We start from the raw sequence: 17,385 nt of genomic DNA on the forward strand, positions 1-17,385 counted from the left end.
GTGAAATGGTCCCACACTTTGGACATTTTCTGCCTTTTTACGAGCCGTCTTCGACATCGCGCTAGCTGAAATCCGGATGTGCGTCTGCTAAAACGGTCCCTGTGGAACAACGATCCCTGCACCAAACAGGCCGCGCGAGGTAGGAATCAAACACATTTTTGTAATCGAGTTACTCGAATCACTCGAGTCATCGTTGCAGTCCTAACCGTACCATTTTACTCCTTGGTTCCCCAAGAGAAGTTTGGAGACACTCCCATTGTCCTACGGGGGGTGGTTCCTCCTTGCCTACGGTGCCCAGAGAGTCAGGAAAGATCTCTGATCACCAGCCATGTTTTTCCGATTCCAGCTCAATACAGATCAGATTTGATGGTTGAAGAGTTTTTCAGGGTTCTAGCCAGGATTTTATTTTAGTGTAATGGCAGGAGAGCCCAGGGCCCAAGTGGGATGAAGTCAAGTGATTTTGAGGCAAAATAACCACTTTGTGACGAATGCAAATTAGTATTTTAAGGGTAGTACTGATATATTTAAATAAGTAAAAATGTGAGGAAGTATTACAGTCAACATACCGTCAGTCACAAATTGTAGCTTCACAGGCGCCGATACGCTACCAATGCACTAGCTAGAGCGGCATTTTTGAAGTGCTGTCGTTTGAATTCTGATAAAACTGTTCTCACTCAAGTTGATCTAGGGCCACATCATGAAGAGTGACTGATTTCAAAATCTGTCTTGATTTCAGTGGTAAAAACCTGTTTTTTCACCCAAATGAAATGAAGGAAAATGAGTAATTTGAAGGAGCCATTCGTATTCATATTCACATCTTCCTTATTCACACCAGGTCAGACCCCAGTACTGTCTTCATTTCACTGGCTTGCCGTCAACTTCAAGATCCAGTTTTAAAACCTGATTTTTTACATTTGTAAATTTGGATTTCAAGCATCTGTACGACAACGTCAGAAACACCAGCAGCAGCAGAAACATCAGTGTGCAACACAGGAAACAGGGACTTGAGTTTTAATTTGATGAAATCATTCATTTGGACCTGCTTCCCCCTACATTTACAGCTACATACGCTGGCTGTAGAGTAATCTACACCACATTTCTGGTCCTAATTGCTGGGTGGGATTACAGCGACAGCTTCTCCGGCGCAGAAACATCTTTGACTGACGGCCACGGGATTAACCCGTGGAAAGGATATAATTTAAGTTTAGTTTTTTAAACGTTTGACTCTCCTCGCCCAGTGTGACGGGCTCACTCCCCGGGGCGAGAGGCTGCAGCGTCGGATGAAGGAGTTTGGGGGATTCCATGGAAGTAGTTGGCGGCGGCTCCTCCTGCTGCAGCTGCTCTCTTACTTAACTCCATCTGCGCTCCCAGAGGACACGAAAACCAAGACGTTCAGGTCTCTCCCAATCCTGAGGCTCAGCTCATCTCCACATGTATGATCTGTACACTTTGTAATTTACAAACCTCCCTGGACACGACTCAATCGCTCCTCCTCCCTCTAATAAATACAGATAAAACACCTGCTCGGTTTATTTATTCATTCATTCTGCTGCTTTAATTCAATGCACGTTGAGCTGAGTTGAATTATTTTCCCCACAGCTCCACAGAACTATCCCAAAAGCTGATGCATGCATTGTTTATTTTGCACGTCTGGAACGAGAGGACGAGGCTGTGACTTGTTTTTTTTAGCAGGTAACTTTTCAAATATACGACTATAAATGGAGCAGAACTTTGGCCCGGTGTCAACGCCGGGGATTGAATATCCACGTCTGCTCCCTCCTTGTTTCTCTGTTCGCGTCGGTGTGATAGCCAGGACAGGAGCGGAGGCAGCGAGCCAGCACATGGATCATCGCAGTGTTACAGCCGTGGACTGTGAGAAGGAGGAGGAGGAAGAGGAGGATTGATGGCTCCTGTGTTTGCAGATCCCTGAATCAGCACACAGTGGACGCCACTGGAGCCACGTTGGACCGACTGTCAAGTGTCTTCATCAACCGCAAACTACACATCGACACGTTTGAGGCAGAATAAGTTGTGGAAACAAGGAAAATCATACGGCGACATGAGTGTCCCACTTTACACACAAAACCAAGGCCAGGCTCCTTTCTCCCAGTTCAAGAGCTAAATTTAAAGCGGACGTAGATCGGAAGTTCCAATTAACGCTGTTTTTTTAGTGTGTATCTGCGTCCTTACCTTGTTTAAGAAGCCCTGAAGGTTCAAAACAAACAGTTCAGCCACTGCTGAGAACGCTGTGTTTTATTGTAATCTCGGGCTCAGCGAGATCTCTGAAAAAACCCGGTCCGGTTACGTAAACACCGGTTCTCCTGAACAGCAGATCGTCCTGCTCCGGGCACTAGTCCGGGCACATCCGGTTGCGCACATTGAACCGTAGAAGAAGAATAACGTCCGTTGTGGAGGTGTTTCACGAGCGACAGTGTCTTCTGACTCCGGGTCAAAGGTCGTCAAAGGGACTGCGGCGGGGAGTCGTGAAGAAGCTATTTTTAAACATTGTTAAAACAATGTTTTGATAATGAGGAGCAGTGCATCCACCGTTCCAGAGGGGGGAGCTGCGCTTCTGAGAGCGGGTGTGCTGAATATGTCACTTCCGGGTACTGGCCAATCACAAGACTCTGTCTTCTGGGGGTGAGAATTATGTCTGAAATATCGCGGCTGGGGAACAGCGTCAGAAAAGAGGATTTCTATCGTCTCGTTAACAGCAACTAGGAGGTTTTTGACCATAAAAACAAGTTGATGTATGTAAGTAGACCTCCATAACTCTCATATATGTGCAACAGGACCACTCTATGTGAGCTTTAAAACAGACTGAACAAAAGGCTCATGTAATAAAAGTTAACAATGTCTTGAAGAATGTGCTCATCATTTTATCGTGCTGTTAAGAGATTCTTTTCTAACTGGAAACTGAACTTTATAACTTGCTTTAGAAAACCACTCACTCTCCCACACCAAACCCCAAAGAGAAAATCACTGATCACAGCACGCAGGAGGTTGTTGATCCACCGTCGCCTCCATCACAAAGTTAAAATGTGTTATTTTGTAACTTTGGTGTTTAAAGTCCTTTGTTCAGATTCACCTCAGTGACACAAACTTAGCAAACGACGCTGTAATAGAGCAGCAGCTCCTGCGTCCACACGAGCAAAAATCCCTGATATTCTCTATGGGGTTTGGTGTGGGAGAGAAACTTGAGTTTCCCCCATCAGAAAACGATGTGAAACGGTGAAATAAAGCAGCAAAACACATTCTCACCACTAGAGGCAGCATAAGAATCCAGTTTGACTTGACTGGCATGCACTAACGCAATGTCTGGCTGTGTAGCAAACACCTGCGTCGAGCACCTTTAAGTCTTTGTAAGAAAAGACGACTGAAGGTCCATCAGGGTAATTCCACTTTAGTTCCACTGACCGTCATAAATCCAGTGTGGAAAAACCCTCCCGGGAGGCAGCTCTGGGTTAATCTGGGACACGTATGCCATCTTTCTACACAACTCGGGCCCATTCTTAGCTACACAAATCTCCACATTAAAAACCACCTATTTGGCCTGATGTGAATCACTCCACTGTTCGTTTTTTCTTTCCTTCCCTGAGAGGCTGTGAAATATTTCCAAAAAAAGGTGTAAATTCACTCATCATTAAGTTTCCAAAGCCTGAGCAGAGACACATTTTGTCAAAGCAGATGCTGTTGTTTTTGGTCAACGTGGAATAAGAGAGATGCTCGGTGTCCGTCTCAAACTAAAACTAAACTAAAAGACGAGTCGTTTGATCTCCGTTTGGAGTCGGACAGCAGACACTCCCACGCCTGAGGGTGTGAAACTTATTACTACTTCTTTATAAGCAGGAACAAATACGTCAGTCTTTTCAATTGAGGAAACATTTACAGCGAGGCAATTTGCAACAAACAACGGATATAAACATATAATTATATCACCATAGTCAAGGGAAATTTGCAATTAAAATACTCATGACAATTAGAAAAAAACACAAAACTGAACCAGGCAGCAGAATGTATATATATATATATATATATATATATATATAAAAAATTAAGTGCATTCCCATACTTTTCCGAGTTTACAGGGTTCCTTGAAAGCATCTCATAGCTGCGCTGACAACATTAAAAACAGTTCTTGGTTAAAATCTGTAACTTCTGCACCAGCGCTACTGTACGTCGTGTTTGACACTTGTATCTCGCCGTTACGCAGCTTTTTCTGACAGGAAACTGAAGCTCGTTTCACTTTGTAAAACACTCACACCAGCGACCGCAAGGAAAACCTTAGATTTTAGCTCACGTGGAAAGCAGAGGAAGTTCAATTGTGTTATTTTGTTGTTAGCGGAACACCATATAGATACACTGATATCATACAAAGTCTACTTTAACTGTGATAAATGTTAAGTTTTCCTCACGCTTGAATTTTAGAAATTCAGGAAATGATCCATTTGCCCTGATGCACTTTGACAGTGAGCTGACTTTTTTCTCGGAATTACTTGAAATTTACCATCATAATAGTCGGCATCGCCCTGAACAAGGATCCGTTGAAAATATTTGCAAACCTCTTAAGGAATAATTTTAATGAATTTTTGAAATTCAGGAAATGATCCTGATGCACTTTGACAAGGAGCTGACTAGAGTTTGTGTGTTTTTTTTATTTTTATTTTTTTTTAATCCTGTTAAAATTAGTTTCAAAGTGCTTCACAAATAAAAAACAAGTTAAAAACATACCATAAAACATGATTTATAGGCAGGAGAACTAGTGTTTGTGTGTGTGTGGTGTTTTACGGTGAACGCCATCACGCGACACAGTCCTAGAAACCTGACATATCATGTCATGTGATGGTGCCGCTGACTCCACCTGACGAGCGGCGTTTACAGTCGACCTGGCGTGGAAAACCAGCGCTGCTCTGGTTTTGTCTGCGGCCGCAGAGGAATGTGGTGTTTAGAAGACGTTTGTCTTACAGCTGCCATATTTGACAGTTAGCTGCATATGTGTGTGTGTAAATAATGTGGTCAACGCTGGTACTGCTCTGTGTATCTCTGACACACACACACACACACACACACACATGCTGAAGGCGCTGTCTACACCCACATGTGCTAATATGCAGTTTCCATTCTCTCACCCTGGTATTACACTTCCCTCGCTGGGAAAAGGACCTCCGGACGAGCGAGGCAGCCATGACAAAAGAAAAGAGAGAAAAAAAAAAAGAGAGCGACAGACTAGTTTATAAATTGAGATAATGAGCACGAACCACACAAATTTCCCAACTCATTAAACATGGATTCAGCAGCGCCACACAAGGTTTATGCGCAGTAAAAGTAGAATTGTCCTCCTGTGACTGTGCAGAACTGCACACATGTGCAGTACACGCAGTACACGTGACCCTCTCTATCCACTTCCTGTGAGACAGGACGTCCACTCTGCACAGGAAATGACCCCGATTGGTTGATTGTTCCCCGTTAGCGGAGAGCGAAAAAAGGTCGGCGCTGCAGGGAGTTGTGGCTGAAAGCGAGACGGCTTTGCACAATGGCTGCGAGAGGGGCGAGGCGTGCGGCGGCGCTTTATGATTCTGACCTGTGATGCAGTTCTGTAATATTCACGCAGACGTGGGACGATATGAAAACATCCGGACTAAATCATTATGATTGACTCTTTTTTTTTTGTTTGACTGGTAAATATAAAACGGGTGGAGCTCTTCGTCAAGGTCAGATTGATTTGTGTAGCACATTTAAAAACAACCACAGTTGCTTAACATGCTTGAATGAAGTTAAAGGAAGCAATAAAATACAGTAAGAACTGCACTCAAATAAGAATAAAATAAGAATAAATCAATCAAAGACGAGCTCAACTGGCAATAAAAGCCAAAGCAAATAACTAAATGTGTCTGAAATCCATTTCCTTTTGGTTTGTAACCGCGCTAACACGCTGCTAATGTTACAAATCTATGACTTACGTTGCCAAAAATGTTCTTAAATGTTGTGATGGTGCAAAAAATGTTACTAAAACTTTACCCCCCAAAAAAGAACTGTTACAAAGACGTTATTATGTTATAAATGTGTTGTAATGTCGCGTCATGTTACTATACGTCAACTAAAATAATATTTACGTTATCCGAAAATGTACGTTTTGTAATCTTCAAAAAAATATTACTTCATACCAAAAGTATTTGCAACATGGAGCGACGTATAATACTACGAATAATAATAGTTTCAGAGCGTGATAAATCATGACGACCACTTCAAATAAAATAAATCACCAGGACTGTGTGTTGGCGAACGTGAACATAATCTCAGCTCCTTCCGTTTCGACAGCTCAGCACTTTTCAGACGTTATCTGAGAGCAGACGTTTTCACAGCCACACAAAGAGAGAGCGACATCATCCTGACCTGCGTCCCCACTGTGTGCTCAGTGTTTTTCACACAGCTTCACATACCCTCGCTTCACGACGAAAAAGCACCAAAAAAACAAAAAAAACTAGTCACACATTCCTGGGACTTTGGTGAACTGTGCCTTTAAAGAGCCCCCTCGCTGGCTTCCTGCTGTTAACGACACGCCGACGCTGCTAACAAGCTAGCGAAGGCTTTGAAAAGCCACCGCACCAGGATGCTGAACGGCCCCCACAGTAAAGATCAAAGGTCAACAAGTGTCAGTGTCGAGGTTAATCCAGATCAGACGCTGAGGCGCAGGTTAAGTCAACGTTTGTTTGTCTCGCTGTCTTTGAGGGACAGTCCTGACCAAACCCCACACAGAAAACCAGCGTTTTTTTAAGGGTTGTTGGAACGCAGGAGCTGCTGGTCAACTGATGCCTCGTGTGGTCACTTTGTGTCACTGAGGTGAATTGGGAAAAAAGGATTTCAAACAGCAAAGTGACGAAACACTGATTTTCTCTATGGGCTTTGGTGTGGGGGAGTGAGTGGTTTACAAAGTAGAGCTGAAACTTAATTAATTAATCGATGAATCGATTATTAATCGCTTACTGAATTAATCGCCAACTATTTTGATAATCGCTAATCGGTTTGAAGCTTTTTTCATGATTAAAACAAGATTTCTGATTGTTTTAACTTCTTAAAGGTGAAGTAAGTAGTTTATAGTGCCATCTAGAGGAGAGGCTGAAATTTACAACAAAGAACTGCTCCTCTGCTCACCCCCTCCCTTCCCTGAGCGCTACGGTATCCTCAGCCGGTCAAATGTCGTCCTCGTCGTCTTTCTCCGTGTCAGCAGATGAGGTTCGTGAGGCGAGGGAGAGGGCGAGCTACCGCTGCCGTAGCAGACGAAGCGGAGAGAGAGGAGGCGGGACTTCCTGCTACAAGTAAAGCGACCCTTGATTTGCTCTCTCGCGTTTGTCCTTACAGGCTCCCGTAGAAACATGGCGTCGTGGGCAATGCAGTAGCGGCCCGCGACCGTGTTATTTTACATGACTTTTTGAAACACTACGAAAATGAAACAAAAACTATTATACAGCGACTAGACAATGCAGGAGCACATAATATGTATAAAAAAGTGGATTTTGGGTTATATAAACCCATAAATACTACACAGTGTCCCTTTAAATGTGAATATTTTCTTGGTTTCTTTGCTCCACATAAAGACATCATTCAAATTTTGGTTTGTGGACAAAACAAGACGTTCGAGAACATCGTCATTTCCGGCTTTGACGAACACTGATCAACGTTTTTTTAACATTTCCTGACATTTTATGGACCAAACGATTCATCGATTAATCGAGAAAATAATCGACAGATTAATCGATTGCGAAAATAACCGTTAGTTGCAGCAGAAAGGTCAAAGTCAGTCTGTTTAACAGCTGTCATAGATGTCACAGACGCAGATTTGTGTTCGGTTCATGTCGTGTAAAGCGAAGAAAAAGAAGAAAACAGAAAAAGAAGCCGACTGAACAGAGAACAGTGGTGAAATAGAATCCTGTGTATTTTCCTTCTTTAATCGCTTCCTCTGAAGTCACTCAGTCACACCAGGGTCACACGGAATAAACATCTACACTTTTTTCTGTTGGACGCACCTGCTGCTTTTGGCTTGGCCCTGTCGGAGTCTGTCCATTAGAGCAGATTAGATCACACACACACACAGTTGTGAGTTTCACTCATTAGTCAGTGGAATAATATCTTTGACAGTTCACTCCCGCGTTAATCCTGATAACGATGTGAAGACGCTGTGAGACGGAAAGAATCCGGACTTTGAAGTCGATTCGTGGACCGTACCTTTAATCTTACAGTTTTTATTAATCCATCGGGACGTCGTGATTTATTATAAATGTTTGCTGACACGATTTTGTCCACATTGTCAAACCTTTTTTTGGTCGCATTAGTCAACATTCGTCAGATGATTCTGCGAAATCACAGTGTGTCGTACTTTTTTTGGGTCGTGCCGGTCATTAGACAAACAAGTTCCTCTATTTCCCCGTGTACAACTCTTAGAAATAAAAGTGCTCAGTAGAACCATATAAGGTTCTTCGGCTTGTCCACACCTTTGGAGGGTTCCACCAAGAACCCTTTTAAAGCCCTTTATTCAGGAAAGGGGTTTTAAAGTGTTCTCTGGATCAAAATGGTTCTTACTGGAACCATTAGTGTTACCAAGACCCCCTTGAATAACCCTTTCTTCTGGAAAAGGGTTTTTCAGAAGCAAATGGTTCCAGGTAGAACCTCAGCCCTTGTAGAAGAACCCTTTTGGAACCCTTATTTCTAAGAGTGTAACTTCAAAACACAGATGCAACACATGAGAGAAGAATCTTTTTAAAAACAGGAGATTAAAGCATATTTTTTTCCTAATGTATTCTTGTGATGTGGTCAGGATAACTGTGACAGTACAAGAGAAAAATGTCAATAAAAGTATTTAGGATATTAAAAAAATCAAGTCCAACTTTGAAAACCATATCAGATAAAAGTAAAAGAAACACATTTTCTTGATTTTCTCCATCATGTTTTCGTTTGCTTTCATCTACTTCACGTCCGTGAGGTTGAAGGAACGATGCGTCTCCATACGTTCCTTTCTAGGAATAAGGTTACGGTATCTTCAGCGCGCTGATAGCACATGATGAACGACACAAATAGAGCCATCGCTCACAGCTTCCTCACACATCAATGCTACGAAGAAGAGAAAAAAAACTCCATGTTTCTAATGAAAGGTTAAATCTTTCCCAGGCAGAAAACTCCCTCTCCTCCCTCCTCTAACCATGTGTCACGTACCAACCAAAACACAGGAGGCTAAATATGAACCGTGTGCTTCGGGGGCCAAAGATTAAGTCAGCTCCTCCTCGTGGGTTCAAAGGTCACGGCACGGCCCTGACACAAGGCACAACTAAACTCTACCAGTCAACAACTGAGTCTGAAGCAACACTAACCAGAGTTCCTGCACATTTTCCATTTCAAAATTCCATACTTTTAGCTAAAAACACAACAACCTTTGCCTAGCGACCCCTACTGATCGGGCGGGAAATTGCAGTGCGTATCCGTCACCACGACGGATAAGTATGAAGGCTCGAGGGGTCTCCATGGTTACGCAGTCGGAGTATAATGTGGCCTTAACTTGTGAGAGTGTTTCTAAAGAAATTAGATATTTTTCATGTATTTTGTTGTTTAAGATTACGGAAGCCTATTGCAGTCACTTGAAAAAAAAAAAAAAATCCTGTTTTTCTGAGTAAATAATTTTCGGTTAGATTTTTTGAATATTTTGTTTTCTGTTTTTCTGACTAATATTTTTTCCCTGTTTTTCTGTCAATTTTTTTTTCTGTTTTTCTGAATAATTTTTTTTCTGTTTTTCAGGGTAATTTTTTTTTCTGTTTTTCGTGCAAATTTTTATTCCCCTGAAAAAAAATCACTCAGAAAAACAGGAAAAAAAAATTAGACAGAAAAACAGGGAAAAAATAATTCAAACAGGAGTTTTTTGGTTTTTTTTAAGTGAATGCAATACGCTTCCCTATAAGATGACTGTGTAAGTTCCACTTTTTAAGAGGACACAAACTGTTTTAGATTTTTTCCCTACGAATAAAAGATCATTTTATTCGGTCATAATTTGTAGCTCATATTGATATGATCGTGAACAAAAAATCGTGAACCGTATCGAGTCTTGAGTTGGGTGCATCGTTACATCCCTAGTAACCATGGTAACTCGACACCATTCTACAGCAGCTTGATTAGTTTCATATCATCTACAGGTAGGCTATGTTGCGTTAGTAACTTGTTTTGATTTGTATATATCAATATATTTAATTTAGAAAGTGAGATAATAGTCTGGAAACAACAGTAACATTTTTCCACACTTATCCACACGTGGAAATTACTCAAATTATATTCCATTCTTTTCCATCATTTTCCATGCTGCGTAGGAACCCTGACTAACACTGTCCTGTAGGTCTTCCAGGTCATAAAGTGTCATAAACATACACACCGTTTAAAACAACACATTCAACACTAACTCTGTGGCAGAGATGTTTCTGAGGAAGATTCTGGAGCAAGAGCATCGATGCCTGAGGAGGGAGGGGCCGGCTTCAAAGGCAAATTCTATGGCAAAAACATCCAATAGTGATATTAGAAAAAGGCTTCTTTTTTTTTTTTTTGCCACATATTTGTGATTAAAGCACAAAAATGTTGATTTCGTTGTCGCACGGACTTGAAAGAATGTGTGTCTTTTCATCCACATGGTTTCGGGGCAGCACAGAGAGTCTTTGGCCAAACTGCCGAGGCCTTTGTTCGGGTTCTGATCTGATCTGATGAAACTCCGCCGATTACGAGGCTCTAATGGCTCTTCTTCTCTGTTCCATTACTGCGCAACCTGACGCAGTGGATGTGTTCACCTGCACCGCAGGGCTCAGGGCATTTCTGAGGTTTTTTTACGCCTGACATTCTCTGGCAGCGAGCAGCTGGCTCATCTGCGGGGAAATTACACCCAGCGGTTTGTTATGTTAATAGATCTTGTAGCCCAGATTCTCGGGGGCGCAGAGTGTGTGGTCCGTGCTCTCAGCTCCTCTGTCAGGTGTGGGCCGCCGCGGCCTTATTTGTTAACTTTCCTAACTCCTTCGCTCTCGTGTTTCACGGACAGGGAACGTCGCGGTAACGTCGCTGTACGAAAAACGAGGGCGCCTCTACCGCCCCGATGTCATCATTAACGCTGATGAGCAACGGTCCTGTAATGACTGTGAAACCATGACGGACGGACGCATTTAGGGTGTAATTACTGCCTTAATGACGTCAGGGACAAACCCCCCGCCTACTGCTCCTGAAACACACAGAAAAACTGATTTCAGCCGCTGGACAAAAGGCTGACCGAATAAGACTTTTTCAACCCTGTACCATTAGATATTTGGGTGTAAACCGAGCAAACTCCAACCACAGAGGACGACCAGAACCAGTTCAAAGATCCAGAAATGTACAATGACTGCACTTAAAGGGACACTGTGTAGTATTTATGGGTTTATATAACCCAGAATCCACTTTTTTTATACATATTATGCGCTCCTGCATTGTCTAGTCGCTGTATAGTATTTTTTGTTTCATTTTCGTAGTGTTTCAAAAAGTCACGTAAGATAACATCGTTGCATAGCCACTGTTAGCAGCGAGACGCCATGTTTCTACCGGAGCCTGTAAGGACAAACGCGAGAGAACAAATCAAGCGTCTCTTTACTTGTAGCTGAAGTCCCGCCTCCTCTCTCTCCGCTTCGTCTGCTACGGCCGCGGTAGCTCGGCCCTCTCCCTCGCCTCATTAACCTCATCTGCTGACACGGAGAAAGACGACGAGGACGACATTTGACCCGGCTGAGGACACCGTAGCGCTCAGGGAAGGGAGGGGGTGAGCAGAGGAGCAGTTCTTTGTTGTAAATTTCAGCCTCTCCTCTAGATGGCACTATAAACTACTTACTTCACCTTTAAGTTGTAATACATCAGTGGTTTGAGCTCCGCAGAATCAATTTCAGACAATAGCCCAAATTAATTTCATCATATAAATGTGTTATATTGCAGGAAATTAGAGTTTGGAACCAGTGTATCGCCCTCACCAAAGTCCATAGAGAAAATCAGTGATTTTAGTTCACGGCGACACAGGAGCTGCTGGTCTACTGCTGCCTCGTGTGGTCACTTTGTGTCACCAAAGCGAATCCGAACGAAGTATTTCAAACACCAAAGTCGCAGAAAAACACGTTAGAACTCAGTGACGGAGGCAGCAGTGGATCGACAGCTCCCGTGTCCCGTGATGTAAAATCAGTGGTTTTTCTCTATGGGGTTTGGTGCAGCGAGTGAGCGACAACAAACAGTCAGTTTCCAGTCAGAAAAGGTCGTCCAACAGTGAGATTTTTTTTATCATTTACTGGTGGAACTTTCCCTTTTCATACAAACACGATTGTTTCTGCTCGTTTTCCAGGAGCCACAAACCGTTTTACGAGCCTCTACTTTGCAAAGATTTGGATAAATAATATGCTCTCTGACTTTAAAAAGCTCAAGTACGAGTGGCTTTAAATATGTTTTTCTTTAAATTATATTTAAACCAGGTTTTAAATCCAACAATAAGTCATCTCTGCAGTCCCCATGCACCCCCCCCCCCAAACACACACACACACACACACATTCTTTAAGTGTGTGTTGGCACAGCATAAAGGTGTCTCTGTAAGACTGGCTTGTTTTTAAGCTACTGCACTATGACTGTGGTGACATGTTTAACCCCAACGGACTCTGGAAAAAATCCGTCTTTTCATGGCGACATGTCAACCATAACCTTTTTTTTTTTTTTGTAATTTTTCTCTTTATAAAGTAAATGACTTTCCGTCAGGATGGCCAGAGCTCAGTGAAAACACGCTCTTATGTCATTCTGCACGTTATCCAAGTCAATGCGGTGCAAAGTTTGGACCTCGATATCCACTAAGCGATTTCCCCCGGAGTTCAGGTTTTGTATTTTTTTCGATAAACGATGGACGCTGCTTTGTTTCAAATGAGTGGAATCCAAAGAATTCAAACGTGTCTTAAAGGCGTTATCCATTTGGCCTCGGTGTGAGTCGATTAAAAGTGTGTGCGATTGTTGTGAGGCAGCGGAAGAGGTCGCACAAAAGGGCTACCGGGAGGAGCAATTAAGACATTTTTACGAGAGGAACTGAAAGGTTATTATCGCGGAGAGTTTAATGGGAGCACACACACGTACCAAAAAACAATAAGAGAAGCAGAGGCTCGGCGTGGTTATATATCCTGCACACAGGAAGAGCCCTCTTATGATTTAATGCCTCCAGTAAATAATGTGAAAAAGTCGGCTGTTTACAGCGTCCAGCGCTGGCCTCAGAGCTGCCGCACAACTTTTCCAGACCGGCTTGTAAACTGCAGCCGCCGGGCTAACATCACCTGCATTGTTGTCTGTTAGCAGCAGAGTATTTTTACCCTGGCTCAGGCTGCAGCTCTGCAAACCTGTAACCTGTGCAGGGTGTTTCCCCCCCTGCCTCTTCACCTGATGAATGCTGGGATACAGCCACCGCCACCGCCGCCGCACAGTATTAGGAAGTGGAGAAGAAACTGGATGCCCTGGGGCATGAGTGGAAAGCGTTTCTCACGGCAAACGGACGTTCTGAAATGTGACCAGCAACAAGTCGGTGAGTTTCAGAGATTTTTGCAGAATATCCAAGTCGAAATTTACGAAAGAAGCCACTCTTTGGGTTGTTTAAGAGGAAATTCCCTCTGGGTGATACCACAGTAAAGCAGCATCCTGAGTTTTGTTGGATATTCAAGTGATTTTGTTGCACGTCAAAGATGTTCCTGCATACAAAGTAGGCGTCACCGAATGACGATTAAAGCAGGGAAAACACATCGCAGAAGAACTAAATCGTGGCCGTTACAGCGCAAATCTTTGGCAGATGCTTCCGGTCACGCCAACGCCAATCTCACGCCCGATTCTGAACGCGAACTAGATGAAGAAACTGATTATCGAGGAGAACATCCCTGACCTACAGTCGACTTTGGCCGAAGATGAAGACGACAAAGAATCCCTTGGCCTTGCAGTGGCAGAGGAGCTGGAGCGCTACGATTCATCTTCGGGAGCTCGTTGCTCGCGACACCAGTCGCTAACAATGCTCCCGATGTTATTTTAACACGTCTACGGTTAAAAATGAAACAGTACGACTCATTTACTTCGAAACAGATGTAACGTAATTGCGACTTTGTTGTCGTATCCTGTCGCCGTTTTACCTTTACATCTCTTGGTTGCTACGAAACACTGGACTTTCAGCTGGATCGTAATGAATGACAGATTTAAAGATTTTATTTTGACTCTTGACAAAACAAGGAACAAAGTGTGTTCCATTCAATACGGAACTAGTCTTTCCTCTTTCATAATATATGGAACAAATCTTTATTTTAGTGCTTCTGCTTAAAAATACAGTACGTAACCCTTAAATCGATACTGACTTCATATTAAACTCCTTCATTAGCAACCAGCCACGATGAATTTAAAATCAGGCCTCGCTCATTAGTCGCCATCGACCTCATCATATTTAGGGTTTTCTGGACGATATCAGACTTTTTACGTTATTCCTTTTTCCAGGAACAGATCCCGTGATTATGACCAGACCGAGCGCAACTTTTAAACGAATAAACATGATTTGATTAGCTGGCACGTCTCAACGTCTGCCGCACGCAAAGTTAAGCAAACGAGTGTCAACTCTGTTTTTAGGGTGAGGTGAAGCGCAGTGTTGCACTTCCAGGTACAAACATGGTTTCAACGGTTGAGGAAAAGAATCCACCTCTTTAAGATAGATATCAGTACTTTTTGATATCGGCAACAAGAAAAGGTGAATCTCAAATATCAGAGCTGAACGGACCTAAAAGTCCTGCCACAGATATAGAGTATATATAGAGATATATATCAGTGATCCAGCTGCTCCTCATGTGCCGTATAAAATGTTTTCAGCACAGGAACGGCGGTCAAACACCTTTCGTGTTTTTCCTCTTCAGTCTCTGACAAAGCAAAACACTGATCTGAAGCCAGCGCAGGGATCTGCGTGTGTCATCAGTGGCAGACATCTGCTGAACAGGCAGAATAAAAACACGGCAGCAGGAGCTGGAGTTCAGGAGGTGAAGCAGGAGCAGCTTTTCCTCTCCCAGCTGCTGCTGCTGCTGCTGCTGCTGAGCTCTGGGCCGACTCGAGCCTTCCCTGAGCTCGTGTTTTCGCGATTATGATCTTAAGCTGCGTTCATAAACATACCTCCCCTAAGTGTTTTCCCTCCTGTGCCTGGAACCGCTTTCATCTTTGTTTTTATCTGCTCGCTTCTGTTTTTTCTGCTTCTCGCTTCTTCCTCTGAGCGATGGGAAGATGGCAAGACACAGTATTAGTCGTTACTTAACTGCAGTTTCTGTGAGAATTCTATGTGTTTATATCAGAAAATAAGTTAAACGCAAGAGGCTCTACTACTGATCCTTGTGGGACACCTTTTCTGCAACTCTTAAGCATCATGTTCACCACTTCATCTTACTGTTAGACAGTAATCAACGCTTTTAGGTCGCAGAGACACAGTAGCTGCTGGTCCACTGCTGCCTCGTGTGGTCACTTTGTGTCACTGACACAAATCCAAATGAAGAATTTCAGACACTGCAGTCACAAAACAACACATTTGAACTTCCTGTGCACTGTGATGTAAAATCACTCGTTTTCTCTCTGGACTTTGGTGCAGGGAGCGCGATGTTGTTCCCAACAAAACGAGACAAACTTCAGTTTCCAGTCAACCCGAGAAGTCCCATCGCCCCGCTCCTCTACATCTTGCGCCGCGTCTGCGCCCACCGTGACCTCAGATTACGGCAACCGTCGGACCCGTGTTTACTTTCACAGCGAGCAGAGTAAACAGCAGTGCGGCGGTCTCCCGCTTTCCCAGGAGTCGACGCAGGAACCCAGAACCCTCGTGACTCAGAGGACACGAAGAAGCGAAGGGTGAGACGCTTTTTTTTAGGGAAACGCAGGCTCAGAGGAGACCACCACCACGGGCTGAGAACGGGGGGCCAAGGCCAGATCCACAGCAGCCAGATGTGGGGGTGTGGACGGGCGGCTGTGGCCATGTCTGTGGCTGCCTGCACTAGCTGACCTGAGCCAGTGTGTGTGTGTGTATATATACACACTATAATGATATGTACAGCATGTCTTTTTGTTTTGAACGCATTGTGGGAGAAAAAAAACACTGCTGATTAATGTGTTTTGCACAACATCAACACGAAAGTCTTAAAAGATGAGAAAATGGTTTTTAGAGCACACGGACGATCATGCACACTCAGTGTAGAAGTGTGTGTGTGTGTGTGTGTGCTGTAAGCCTTGCTGCTCCCCCTCGGACTGCCAGACACTGTTATTACAGCTGCGTCCAGCTCCTCCTCCTCCTCCTCTTCTTCCCCTGACTCACAACTCAGGTGCTTTCCAGCCTCTGCTCTCATTCTCCACTTCCTCCTCTTCTCCTTCTTCTTCTTCTTCTTCGTCCATCCTCCCTCTTCTTAAAAGTACTTCTCTCAGACTGTCCACCACTACCACCACCACCACCACCACCACATTCCTTGCATTCATGCCAAACAGAGAATAACTGACGATCCCACTTGGCGAGACGGGCCCAGTGACTCCCTCATTAACCCCCAAGCTCCCATTGGCTGACGCCATGACAACGGCCAGATTCAGCGGGCTTAGCTACTTCCTGCTTGCTAAGCCAAACAGTAATTTGAGGGTGTGTTTTGAACGTATATGACCTTGAGTACCAACATGGGTGTGTAAGTGTGTGTGTACATGTGTGTGTGTGTGTGTGTGTGTGTGAATAAAGCATGTACAAATTCCTGTCTGCTTGGTAACCCTTTACATGACAGTACAGTACCACAGAGTATGGTATGGAGTCATAGGGAAGTATGATGAGGGTCTTTTAGTGTCATATTTCTATCGTTCTGAGAATTAATTTCATCCTAATGTCATAATTATTCAGATATTTTCATAGGAATGTATTTAATTGACGGTAACCTGCAATAATTCTTATTAAAAAAAAAAAGCTGGATATTACTTTGTAAATAACACGTTATGGTTATATTGTTGGTAAACAAGCTGGAAAATGTGCTAGAAACTTTACCTCCTTATTAAAGAATGATATATATATCTATATATCTATATAGATATATATCTATATAGATATATATCTATATATCTATATCTATAGATAGATATAGATATATAGATATATAGATACACACACATACATATATATATTATATATACACACATATACACACACATATATATATATATACATACATATATAAAATAAACCTAATAAACAGAGGTAATAAGATATGGTGTAGACATCTATATCTATAGCATCGTACATTATTATTATTATAATAAGAAACCCTATATAAACCCCTCATATTTTGAGCTGCAACTGC

General features: G+C 43.1%; 1 protein-coding gene across 1 annotated transcript in view; it reads right to left on the minus strand.

Moving 5' to 3' along the window:
* Nucleotides 1–16,618, minus strand: part of LOC310943180 (sodium- and chloride-dependent GABA transporter 2-like) — a gene marked incomplete at both ends in the record, with an annotated part of 66,379 nt that extends 49,761 nt beyond the window's left edge. Inside the window, one exon of the mRNA XM_083908706.1 lies at nucleotides 16,371–16,618. Within this exon, the coding sequence (XP_083764832.1) occupies nucleotides 16,371–16,618 (248 nt within the window). The remainder of the gene's footprint in view (nucleotides 1–16,370) is intronic.
* Between the last annotated feature and the right edge of the window lie 767 nt (nucleotides 16,619–17,385).

Source organism: Microchirus variegatus (assembly GCF_963457635.1).
Source record: "Microchirus variegatus genome assembly, chromosome: 22".
Classification (NCBI taxonomy): Eukaryota; Metazoa; Chordata; class Actinopteri; order Pleuronectiformes; family Soleidae; genus Microchirus; species Microchirus variegatus.